Source organism: Cygnus olor, chromosome 25, assembly GCF_009769625.2.
Source record: "Cygnus olor isolate bCygOlo1 chromosome 25, bCygOlo1.pri.v2, whole genome shotgun sequence".
NCBI lineage: Eukaryota > Metazoa > Chordata > Aves > Anseriformes > Anatidae > Cygnus > Cygnus olor.
This window is the reverse complement of record NC_049193.1, coordinates 3,323,583-3,336,217: the sequence shown is the minus strand read 5'-3', so window position 1 is coordinate 3,336,217 and position 12,635 is coordinate 3,323,583. Positions and strand designations below refer to the sequence as shown.

At 50.8% G+C, this 12,635-nt stretch overlaps 1 protein-coding gene across 10 annotated transcripts in view; it reads left to right on the top strand.

The window, feature by feature from the left end:
- Nucleotides 1-12,635, top strand: part of KANSL1 (KAT8 regulatory NSL complex subunit 1) — a 98,243-nt gene that overhangs the window by 19,317 nt on the left and 66,291 nt on the right. For all 10 annotated transcript variants that reach the window (XM_040536545.1, XM_040536544.1, XM_040536549.1 and 7 more), the window contains one exon: nt 2,940-4,326. In XM_040536545.1, the coding sequence (XP_040392479.1) occupies nt 3,023-4,326 (1,304 nt within the window). In that variant the 5' untranslated portion in view covers nt 2,940-3,022. The remainder of the gene's footprint in view (nt 1-2,939; nt 4,327-12,635) is intronic.

Here is a 12,635-nt window from a genome sequence, read left to right as displayed (position 1 = left end):
AACTTGGCAGCGTGGTTCGAGTCCCAGGGGCAGACAAGGTTCAGGCCAATGGGGTGGGTAGTTCTTAGAATTACTGCCAGAACGCTCCCAGACCCGCTCAGAGTTCCGCAGGCTGTGTATGTGTGTCCGTGACCTCTGCTCCTCGTCCCCACGCTCACCTCAGAGGTGCCTAGTGCCCTCTCCCCCCGCTCTCGTAGGAAGGAGTTAGAGATGTTGTGATGGGGCTTTAATAACAAGCAAAGCCTACGAACGGAGCCAAGGGGGAAGCACGTTCACAAACATTCCTTAGCGCTTCTTCCCAAGGCTGTTCGGAGCAGTAGAGATCTAATTCAGTGTTAGGGAAACCAGCGCTGTCTGGCACACAGTTTTTAAGGACTTAAATAAAAAGCCATACACCCAATACTTTGGAGGTCATCTTTAAGCTACTGGAACAAAGCCTCGTTCTTAAGGGTGTCTTCCCGGGCTTCAGAAGTGTTGAAATGTTGTCCGCCCAACTAAAAGTGAAGGCAGGGAGGGTTGCTCTAGCTTGGGAGGAGGGTTTTCTTTTTAAAGCAAGTTTGCTAACCTGGAGGAAGAGGCAGCATGAAAGTTTTGCTTCCGTTTTCTACTTCTCTTAATTTAACTGAAGTTGATGACATACAAACTTACTCTGAAATGCTTTTCAGCCTTGGTAAACTTAAATGGCTGCAGCGCAGTGTGAACGTGTTCACAATGAATCATTGCGCTCTGCACCAAGCGTGGATTTTTCTGCTCTTTTGCGGTAAGGGTGTTCACAAAGCTGCTCTCACTGCCTTGTGATGTTACGGTGGCAGTCGTGGTGAAAAGCACTGATCCAGAGCCTCCCTTTGCAAGGCAGACCAGCGTGATCCTGCAGAAGTGGCAGCTGCTCTGGGAGCAGTCCCTCCTGGTGTACACATCTGGTTGGAGGTCTTGGTAGGAGGCTGGAGTGGGGGAAGTCCTTTATTCTGGCACTCTTCCTCCCTCCTCTCCCAAGGGCATCTTAGCTACAAGTGGAAAGTTCCCTGCAGGTTCCTTTTTTTTGTTTCTGTCCCAAAGAGTCATCGTCATTATTTATGGACCCAAGTGATGACTTAAAAACTATTTTCAGTGTGATGTACGTTAAATTTTTAGGCGTGCAGTGTACTTTCTTTTCAGTGAGGACAAAGTATAGTTGATTACAAAAGAGGCGAAGTTCTGTCAGCAGGGGACTTCTGAAGTCTGAACTCGTCCCTGGTAGCTCTGTGCTTGTTTTTTAATCAGGTCCCCCATGAGTGTGTCCTTTTTCCCTGTTGTCTTCCTCTGTGCCACCTTTCTGCGGGCTGGGCAAGCTTGAGCGGGACTGGAGGTGGTCTGAGTTGTGGACCTGGTGAGAATCTTACTGATACGATTGGAAAAGGTTTCATCTCTACTGGTCTTGCATACTGCCAGAAACCAGCACTTAGTGGTGCTCTGTTTTATTTTTGGGAGTAGAGCCCTGACCTGCATGGGGGAGAGCTGGGATTGTTCTCGGGTTGCTTCTGGTCTGACCTGAGCGCCCCGCTCGATTCCCAGTTGGAGAAGGAAGTTGAGATGCTCATCTCTGAGTGCTTGAAGGTCCACGAGGAGGAGGGCAGAGCTCTGAGAGCAGACACAAGTGGGAATTAAACGCGGTTCTGTAGGTTGCATTAGGTGCTTGGTCTGACACGGGGGAGCAACCTCGGTGCGGCTGAACAAGGCCCAAGCCAAAACTGCCTGCTGAATTTTGCTCGTTCAACGTCTTCAAACTTCTTATAGGATAAGTGAAGACTATCTAATGGTATATTAATTTGGTCATTGGGGTGTGTTAATGAACAGCTACAACAAGCTTATGCAAATTTATGTGAAATTAGAGGATTGGCATATCAGGCAAGACATCAGGGCAATTTCTTATTATTAACTTGACATTGAAATAGCTTGTGAAGGTACTGCACAACTTCTCCAGCACGAGAGTAAAGTATCTTGTACTGTTAGCACAACCTGTCCTGTGGGCTATGTGAAGGCAGTTCGAACAAAAAAAAAAAAGGCATTAAAATTGCTGATGCTTAATGGTAAAGAAAATAGGTAAATTTTTAGAAACTTGACATCTGGGGGGAAAAAAGGCTGCAGTAGGTATGAATGAAATGCCTTTAGTTATTTTTCTTGTTCGATCTAGTTGAGTTAAGCCAGCGGCTTGCTATTACGGTCAGTATAGAAGTGCTCCGTCATGGTGCGTGTGAGTTAATCTTTATCCATGTTTTTGAAAGAGAAGTGGAAACAGCTAACGCTGGAAATCACCCGGCTTATTTGGAAGTGAGCTTCTGGGAAAGTAGCTTTCATACACACCAGGGAACTGGCTTCCTTGAAGTCCAGGGCTTTCTTTCAGGGAAGCGATGGGGTTTCCAGCCCATGTGGGATTGCAGGGTTTCTTTAGCTACTGGGATTTGGAGCATATGGAGTTTTTTTTTCCCCTCGGGCCCTGTCTCTGTTGCAGGTTCCAGTTCTACATTGTCACTTCTTACACCTGAATGGGCAGTAGAAGTAGTGAAATGTGTTTTATAGGCATAGCTCAGGGATTTTCAAGATAAAGTTGGCAAACTGGTGGCACTGAGCAACGGGCTGTGGGTACGCAGAGCCAAACCTTTCACAAAGGCCTGGAAGGATGCGGGTGTGCTCGGTGGATGGTCTGAAAGATGACGGCAATAGTTAGAGGCACCAGCTCTGGAAGATCCTCGGGGCCAGCTCGCGTGTTGCTGCTTCTGTCCTAACCCTCCTGGCGCCCGGGTGGCTCCGCTCGGCACGAGGCTGATGGTGGCAGGGGGAGGATGGCGTGCCCGTGGCTTTTACCGGAGCGTCGAGTCAATGCCTCTGGTTGCTGCTGTCTTGCTTATTGCATTTTATGTAAGTGCAATGCCTCACTTTCTCCTTTTCCTTCTCTTCTGCAGGCTGTCCTCAGGAGAGGCAGTGGGAGGCAGTGGAGCTGGCCTCGGCACCGGGAGAGGCTGGACTTCCCGTCTCTCTGTGCTGAATGGCTGCGATGGCGCCCGCTCTCACTGACGCAGCAGCTGAAGCTCACCACATCCGATTCAAGCTGGCTCCCCCGTCCTCCACCTTGTCGCCTGGCAGTGCCGAGAGCAACGGCAACGCCAACAACATCCTCCTGGCTGCCAACGGCACCAAAAGGAAAGCCATTGCTCCGGAGGATCCCAGTTTAGATTTCCGAAACAACCCTACGAAGGAAGAGCTGGGCAAGCTGCAGCCGCTAGTGGCCTCTTATCTCTGCTCGGATGTAACATCTGTTTCTTCAAAAGAGCCTCTGAAGCTGCAAGGAGTCTTCAACAAGCAGACAGTCCTTAAATCTCACTCTCTATTATCTCAGTCCTTCTTGAAAACAAGTGATCTGTTGGGGAGGCAACCGGTGTTGGAATTTACTTTGGAGAATCTAAAAACAATGAGTACTAATAGCCAGCCACCTCTCCCGCAAGCGCCTGTAAACGGCTTGGCCAAGAAATTGGCCAAAAGTACCAATTCAGACCATGAAAATTCTAGTGCTCTGAATGGTGGGAAGTGTGCTCCTCCTGCTGCTGCCCTCCAGGGCGTTGACTATAACGCAGGGGGTTCCGAATTAGGGGATTTGAAGACCGGGTTGACCAATTGCACTCTTCCACATAGAAGCCTTGATGCAGAGCACATGACTCCGTTTAGCAATAATAGCACTGCAAACAAATCTTCCCTTAATTCCATGGAGCAGCAGCGGGTGCTCGAGGGTGGCAGTGGAGAGCCCAGGTTGCCTGGTGCTGCTGGTCACTCGGACTTCGGGAGCGGTAAGTCGGAGGAGCAGAAGCCTTCTCTGTTGGCCAGTCACCACAGTGCTCTTGACTCCGAGATGAGGACGAGGGCATTGCTGCGACGGCAGGCAGACATCGAGAGCCGGGCTCGCAGGCTGCAGAAACGCTTGCAAGTGGTGCAGGCGAAGCAGGTGGAGAGACACATCCAGCAGCAGTTGGGTGGCTTCTTGGAGAAAACTCTGAGCAAGCTTCCAACTTTGGACCCCCTGAGGCATCGGAGCCAGTTGATGTTGACCAGAAAAGCAGAAGCAGCTTTGAGGAGAGCTGCGAGCGAGACAGTTACTTCAGAAGGCCTAAGCAGCTTCTTGAAGAGCGATTCGATATCGGAAGAACTGGAGAGATTCACGGCCAGTGGTATGGCCAACTTGAGATCCAGCGAACAAGCGTTTGACTCGGATGTCACTGACAGCAGCTCGGGAGGAGAGTCTGACGTTGAAGAGGAGGAACTGACCAAAGCAGACCCAGAACAACCCCACGTACCACTGTAAGTAGCAGTCATGCTTTGTCTTACTGCTGGTAGGGGGGAGAGTAAGGGGAAAGGTGGCAGATGGAGAATCTGGATTTTGTAGGAACGCCTTTCTCTTCTGATGGGCTTAGATCAAAGAAATAATTGTTAAAACTAGTGTGGTGTGATCTGTGGCACACTTCCTAGTTCAGGCAGCGCATGGAGCACTGAAGTTAAAATCCTCCGTGTGTTCAGTAGTCATTGGTGTTCCTTCAGAGCAGCAAGTCCTGGAAATAGTGCCTGGCTGGAGCCGCTCAGGCATGCTGCGGATATGAACTCAAAATACTATAAGCAGTTCTCTCCACTGTCTTGCTTATGTGTTGGCCCTGTCCCCTGAAATGAAATATTTGTCTTTTTACAATGGGGATCTTTGTTGTAAACCAGTTATGTAAAGTAAGGCCAGTCTGAATCTTCACTGACTGCAGAGTGGTGATGTTTTTTTATTTAATTTTTATTTTTTTGGTTAAGCTGCCTGGGGGTAAAAAAAAATCTCTTAAAGGATTTGGGCTGAGTGGCGGTGGAAGTGTGAAGTGAGCGTGTTGTCTTCCTTAATCTCTGGGAAGTCAGTGTTGGGAATTTTCTTATTATTTGTGATGAGTTGCATTAGATGATGACAGCAGCTAATAGGTTGTTAACTGGATCCTGTTTGCCAGAGTATTAGCTGTCAACTTGTGTGTGGAGGAGGAAAACCCGCATCAAGGAAAAAGGTCTTGAGACGGGTCAAGGAACAAGGGAAACTTTTCTTCCAAAGAAAAGCGTTTGTCCTAGGAACGCTTATCAGAGTAGTTTTGAACAAATCTCTTAAAAGGCTGTGTTGTGTGTTTGGGCTGTGTAAAACGTTGCTTGCCTCAGCAGATCTGTTCCATCCTGGTTGAACCTCAGTCTGAAGCTCTGCGCAGCCACGGTGGTCCTCCCTGGCTGGGGACGTTGTTGGCATACCTGCGCTATTCTGGGTTTGCGCAGATAGCCGTGGAGAAATAGCTGAATGTATTTTGATATCTGTTGTCCAAAGTCATGTTTATGGCCGGACAAGTACCGTGACATAAATTTCACTAAACTAGGCAGGTGGACACGGACAGCGTGCGTACTTGGTGCCTTGGAGCGTCCTCCAGAAAACATGCTCACATGGTAAGAGCTAATAAACATCTATATTGCAGCTCTCAAGCATTAAACTCCAGCAGAATTTCACATTATTTTCTGGGATGTTAGTGTAAGATGAATTTCTGTATGTGAAGTCTTAAACTCTAGATGATTTTGGCACGAAGCTAGCAGCTGAGCGTGTGATCTGTGCAGGCTGGACACAGGCTTTTGGCCCTGGTGCTGGTGGCAAAGAGTTGAGTAACTTTACTCCTGTTTTATAACATCGTCAAACTTGCTCTGTTGGGATTAGTAGTGAAATTGAATTCCTAAGTATTGTAGCTCTTAATGGAGGCGGCACTTGACAATATTGTCTGTCCAAAGTAATATTAAATTTTCCATCTTGCGGGCTTCGTAGATTCACGTGTCGTCTAGCAAAGCGAAATCTCTTTGCCGTTCGTCGTAATCCCAAGAGGAAGTGCGGTATTCAGAGACACGATGCGTGAAATTCTTCGCTGACTTTTCTGCCCTTTATGTTAGTCATGCCTTTACGTTCCCCGGCCTCCCGAGTACTCTTTAAAAGCCAAGGGTTTTTAAAGCCAGTAAAAAGAATGATCCTTCTGTTGTCCGCCGTTTCAGAAGCTGGTGTGTACGCGTACTGGCATCTAGGCCAGGCCCACCAAGCCTAGTTTAAAGTTTATGCCTGTGGGTATTTAGTAATTGCTCTTTCCACCATCGACTGTCCTGTTGGCACGAGTGCTTTGATGTCGGGTCTCAGGAGCTCTGGTGCTGTTGAGGCTGAATGCGCATTTGTGCTCGTTACCGAAACTCCTGGAGTCAACCTCAAGAGCTGGTGCGCGCAGCTAAATGCCGTCCGTGAGCAGCGCGGCGAGCAGGAAGAGGAAGAGCTGCCTTTTCCACTGGGAAGCCGCCTTGGGCCAGCTGCTTGTACAGAAGCATTGTTCTGTGTTTGTGCGAGCGCAGAAGGGCAGAGGCTTGTTGCAGGCTCGCTCAAGTATGGCTGGGTTTTGCTGCTTGAAGAATTTATTTATTGGGGGGGAAGACTTTTACTATATTTATTCATAATTTCAGTAGCGAGACGGAGTATGTTAATGAGTGCGAAAACTTTGCCTGATCCCGCAGCCAGGTTCCCGTGGTTATGTATTGTTTCTGGCCGCTCCTTCCTTCCCCCAAGGACTTGCTTGCTGGCTTCTCGCTCTCTAGCGAGAGTGACTCTTCAAATTCTGCGTCTCGTGGCTGGCTGGCAGTAAGTGGCCGTGTCGCCCGACCGCCTCTGGGACTGAAGTAGAAGCATGCGAAAGAAACAAAGACCTGTTTACATCATGCTTAGATAAGAGCTGACCTTTGAGTTTTTCAGGCATGGTGGCATTCCAGAATCAGTATCTGGTCAAGGACAGACTTGAAGCATTCGCGCTGCTCAGGCCCGCCTGGTCTTGGCTATAGAGGCAGCGTCTCCCCGGGGAATCGCGTCTTCCCGTAGCAGTAGGCACGCGTCAGGACTTGGTAGGTCCTCCTAAAGCGTCCTGCGCCCGCTGCCCAGGAAGGCGCTGCCATTCGAGCAGATAACCAGGCCAGCGTGTAATGCATAAACAAAGCAGGGAGGTATTCGTTACACCTTCTTTTTTGGGAAGCCCTGCCAGCTATGGGCTTGGTTTAATAAGCCGCTCTTGACTCCCATGTGGCTAACGCAGAACGAAGTGCGCTCGGGCTGGGCTGGCTCTTGGTGCACGCCTGTAGACTTACGTGGATCAAGGACCACCACGCTGCGTTCATTTGCGCTCAGATTAATGAGAAGCAACGATTTGCTTCACAGCTAAGAGCCTCGGAGGTGTCGCTTCAGAAGCGTGCTTGGTGGCGGGGCTGGGAGCAGCGGGCGCTGTGCCTCGGCTTCGTGATGGCCAGGTTGGAGCCTCCCCTGTCGACAACTGCTCTCATATTTGACCGTAGGCAGCAGCCTCCTGCCTCTTTGAAACCCACGGGGCTTTGAAAGGGCCCAAACTGCTGTCGGTGTGATAGGATCGGGGGCTGCTGATTGTGAAAGGTGCCTTGGAGCCTGGCGCACGGATTCCTCCCGGTGCTGGAGTGCTGCTGGTGGGGGCTCTGGCTTGTGCAATCGAGTGAGGGTTTAGGGAGTTACCCAAGCAAGCACTGGTATTTCTGTGGCCCCGTGCTAATGGCTGTAAAAGTGGGAAATGTTTCACGTGCATGTGTATCTGTAGGAGCTGCCTTCCTCAGTCTGGCTGGTTTCTTTGCCTTGCATTTGGCTGTGGAGTGGTTTCCTCAGGAGCCGACAGCTATTTCTGGCTGATGAGTTACCTGTGCCGAGCAGCGATGCGGTCATCAGCCGGGAAGTGATGTGGGAGTTAGCCTCTGCTCCCCAGCTTCGGTCTGAGATTCACGGGAACTTTCTGAAAAGGTACCGGAAACAAATATTTAACGGGAACTTGGCTTTTTTTGGTTCCGATTTCTTACCTGGAGTGTCTGCTGAGAGCGAAGCCAAGTTTTAGGGACTGACTTCTCGCGCCACCTCCTCCAAGGGCCAGGCAGTGCCGTGCCTTCGGTCGGGGCTGTTCCGACGCCTCTGGCCACGATGCCGTAGCACGCTTTGTAATTATCCCGTTTACTGGTGGGAAATCCGAGCACCTTCTGCACTGCAGTGTTGCAGTGAATCATTCCCCAGCCTGGGAGCTTGTGTGCTGGCTCCTCCCTGTGCTGCGTCGCGTCACGCTGCCTGCATCTCGGGATTGCTGGACCCGGAGTAGTAATGAAGGTTTTTCGCTAATAAATGCTTTAGTCAGCACTGATTTCAAAGCCCCGTGTTGGAGAGGAGTGCTTGTGGCGCCTGCATTAGGGGTTGTTCGAGGGGCAGGTGCAGGCGGTGAGTCAGTGGACTGAGGAATTAGAATTTAGAAATTTGGATTTTTCTCCCTTGATATTATTTTTCAAGTGAGAGTGCAAGAAGGTAGCCTCGAGGGCTATTAAATAACGTTTCTCATGTCAGTGACTTCACGGAGCAGCAATTCAGGTGGCCGATCCCCCACTGCAGAGACCAAGGACGCTTTTCCTACTGGTCTCCAACGTGTTTCACTTGCTCTGATCTATGCAGAGCAATCACAAAACTCTCTCCCTCCTCTTTATGATTTTTTTCAGTTACCTGCTCATGTTTTTGTGGTGTTTTTCTTGTTCTTGACTTCATTGTGTTTGTAGGTACGGACTGCAGCACAGTTCCTGACCTTCTGGTTCTCAGCAGTTTATGAACATCTGCATATATCACACCTGAATTGCTTGTGACCCGCCTGCTGCTGGTCAAGGGTGATGCCCCTCAAACGTCTTTCGCTTGGGAAGGGAGCGAAAGAGCAAATCCTGAGCACGTGCTTGCCTTGCATGTGAAAGCAGAATAGCAGGGAGCAGTTCACTGTTCGAAAATGCTTAATCAGGTATCCCCAGTAAGTAGGACACCGTGCGAGTCCCTCTTGCTTTTAAGAAAAGAGGGCAAATGAAAACGCTGCTTGAAAAAGATCTTAAGGAAAAGGAGTCTGTTACTGCTGCTAGAAATATGGTCAGAGCACGCCGTGTAGAGGTGCAGGGGATGCCCAGTGGGCTGCTCCGGGCTTTTTGTTCGAGCGTGGTCCCCACGCGGACCTCCCTGGAGTACACACGGGAGGTTGGGTGTCCTACCAGGTACTCGCGTTGCCATCCGCTGAGCTCCGTTAAGGTCGTGTTGGCTCTCACCCTACAGTGAGTTTGTTTAAATCCGTCTTTCTGGGCTGAAGTCGTGGTTGTGTCAGGGGGGTCCCAACCAGGAGGGTACCGGCGCTCCGTGCGGGGTCACCCCAGCGAACAGTAGTGGTGCTGTGCTGCAGGAAAACGTTCGCATCCAGGCAGCTGAGTGCCGACAGAGCTGCTTCTTCCAGAGGTTGTGCTGCCGCTGCCTGCTCTACAAACCCTCGTCTGCCTCTCCCATGGGTGCTTGCCCTGGGTTCTGCTGGGTGGCTGCACGGAGCAGCAGCACGTGGGTGCGCCTCACCCGTCTCCTACATCACCCGTCTCCTTCAGCTCTTTTCCCTTTGCTGGGTCGCGTCTTCCCTGCCTGTTTTTAGGCTTTAGGGCTGGGCTGGGCTTGTGTTTGAAGGGTAACGTGGAGGGCTGGGAATGATTCGGGGTCTGGCGCTACCTGGAAGTCACACCTTGTCCTTACAGCCCTGCCCCAGTGGGGCAGCCAGGAGGAATGGGCTCTCGCTCGGGTATTTTAGGACTTGCAGGTGATGCTTCGGATGGGTTTGGATAAATATTTACTTTCCTTTTAATTGGGAAAAGTTTGTCACAGCATCCGAAAAGCAGAAAGACGTCTCAACGTGAACTGGTGTTTCGGGACGGGTGCGGTAGCTTGCCTGCTTCCCTGCAGTCTCACGCAGAATTGTAGTTAGCATTTTAGCAAGGAAAGGGGCCCTGCTTAGAGCTGATCTCTGATACTGAAGCCTAACGCACCGGTCTGGGGGATGGGGAAAAGGCTCTTGTGTTGTTACCCCGGCATCTGTAAGCGGCTGCGGCTCAGAGCCGCATTTTTGTTCCCGCTGATGCCGATACAAGCTGCAAAGTGACTCTGCCTGACAGGAAAAGTGGAGGAACGGCGAACGTGGGCTTCCTTAAGGAGCTTGGAAAGGTGCGCTTCGCAGATGTGCTTTTCTTCCTGAAAGATTTTGGTTTTCATTATGCAGTAACGTTGCCTTTTTTTTTTTTTTTTTTCCTCCCCCCTCCTTTGTTCTCCGTTCCAGCAGATACGTTCTGGTTGCGCTCGCTCGGCAGCAGCGCTGCGCTCGGCTTCCAGCTGGGGGAAAAATGTTTTCCTTGCTGCACTGGCACTACCCCAACAGATTTTTCCACAGAGCGTGTTTTGGGCACACCCTGGCTATGGTGCGTTTTGCAAGTGTCTCGTTTCAAAGGCTCGGAGAACTGGATGGCTTTGCTGGGCCATCCGCGGAGAAACCGCTGGAGGCGAAAGGGAACTTTAAAAAAAAAAAATTGACTTAGGTATTAGCTGCTGAATGAAAGAAGGGACTTAAAAATACAAATGGGTGAAGGCACCTGCATTGACCCGTAATTCAGCCGGGAAGCAGAAACACACTTGAATTGCAGTCAAGTGCTGGAGTCGCCCTTTCTGTCCGCAGAGCCAGGTGGGTCCTGAGCTGGAGATGGGTCACTTCTGCCCCCAGAGTTGTCCCTAACGCCCTCTGATCGCAGCTCTGTGCGTTCGGAAGACTTGCTGATGTGCTGGCCACCGGTTACATGGTTTGCTCGAGTAACATCCAGCCCTTCTTTCCCCCCTGACCTTCTCTGTGGCGAGGCTGCTTTTTGGGACGCCCGCTCCAGCTCTGCCCCCGCGCTGAACAAGCTATTTCTGGGCAGGGTACCTGGCACGGCCACGCGGAGCCGAGGGTTTTGGTGCCTGGGATGCGTTCGCAGAGCACGCTTTTTCCTTACGCAGCACCGCAAAAGGAGCGGAGGGGATGCCCTGGTGGAAAAAACACTTGAAAAAGAGCTGCTGGAAACCTGTGCTGCTGAGAGCTTCGATTGCCCGGTTTTCTTGGGAAGCTGGGCTGCCTCAACCTCCGCTGCTAACGGGTCACGTTGCAGGTGCCTACAGCCCGTAGCCCCCCGAAAAAGCCAGCGGCTTTGTGCCAAACCCCGCGTGTCGCGGCGGCTGGCCCTCGTGTCCCCGCGGGGGTGCTGGTCCGTAGCTGTGATCCATCGAGCCGCCGAAGGTGAGCGGCTCGGCAGCGGGCTCTCTCCCCGCCGTGCTCTCGTGCAGCCGTGCTGCCTCAGCTGCAATGCGAGATGTTCCCTGGGATAATGGTGGCGGAGTTGGGCCGGCACACCTCGTGACGCTTGCGGAGCGGATTGATTCGTGCCTCCCTGCGAATGACTGGGTACGAGCGTCCTCTGTTGCGAAGCGTTTAATTCTCTGAAATATTTTGCTTATTTTAAGGTGTTAGAGCTCCGTATCTGCTCAACGCATGCATCCCTGCAGCATAAATACACGATCTGTGTTGTCTCTCGCTGATGGCGCGGGGGCAGGCGGGGAGCAGCCCTTGGCGCCTCGCTGCAGATGTCCCTGCAGCTCCAGGTGTCCCCGTACGGCGCGGAGTTTCTCAGATGCTTTTGGGACTCGCTGAACTTAAAAAGTGCCTCCCAGCAGGCTGGGCAGACGCCGGGGGTGACCTGTGAAACGTCACGTCGCTTGGCTGCTCGCTTAATGAAATATTCAGTAACTTAAAGCGGTGCAAAAACAGCAACAGCCGTCTGTGCTCTGATGGTGACTTTTTTAATGAGGCCCAAAACATTTGGTCACCGACTTAACAAAGGGGGGGAAATGGGGAGGAGCAAGGTATTCCTCACGCAGCAGAGATTTAGGCTTGTATTTGTGACATTTTTGCAGTTGCCATAGTAACACATAATGATGTTGTAAGAGGTGTTGCAGGATTTTTATTTCTATAAGGCAGGACTTTAAAATATTAGTGGGAGGCGGCGTGAATCGGAGGGGAGTCTGGTTGTGTTTTCTGGTGGGAGCAGGAAAAACGATGCTAGGTAGGAGACAGTGATTTAACGTATTGTCCCGAGCGAACAGCCTTCTGTAGATCGAACTTTCCTGGGCTAGAGAACAGAAAATAAGAGAGCTTAGGTCGTCTTGGGAGTGTTTGCCATGAAGTCTTTCCTCTCTGATACTGGAGGTGAAGCTTTGGAAGCGTTCTGCTGTCAATCATTTTCCAAGCCCGGGCGAAAATATCTTATCTCGCGAGTAGTTCTCAACCCAGCCCATGTGCAGTCGGAACTCGTTTTCTTTTTATGATACTTGGTTAAATACTGGGAGCTGTTAGCCCCTTTGTGTGCCCGGAGTTCTCTGTGAGCTCGGTTGGGTTAAAAATGGGACGGCTCCCTTCAGAAGGCTTTGTGACAGCGGAGCTCATATGGCTTTCCAGGCAATCTTCATTTAGCGAATTCCCTGGTGGCTCCTACTTAATGACCAATATTGAGCTTTTGCTGCTTCAGGGCTGGTGATGTTACACTGCATTATCAAATCCAATCCACTCTTGAGTAAGAAGCGAGGTTTTTTTTTATGTAGATTTAATAGATGGAAGTCACAAAAATGGATTCTTGGAGGAAAAAGGGTTCAGAGAGGGGGGTTGTGCATG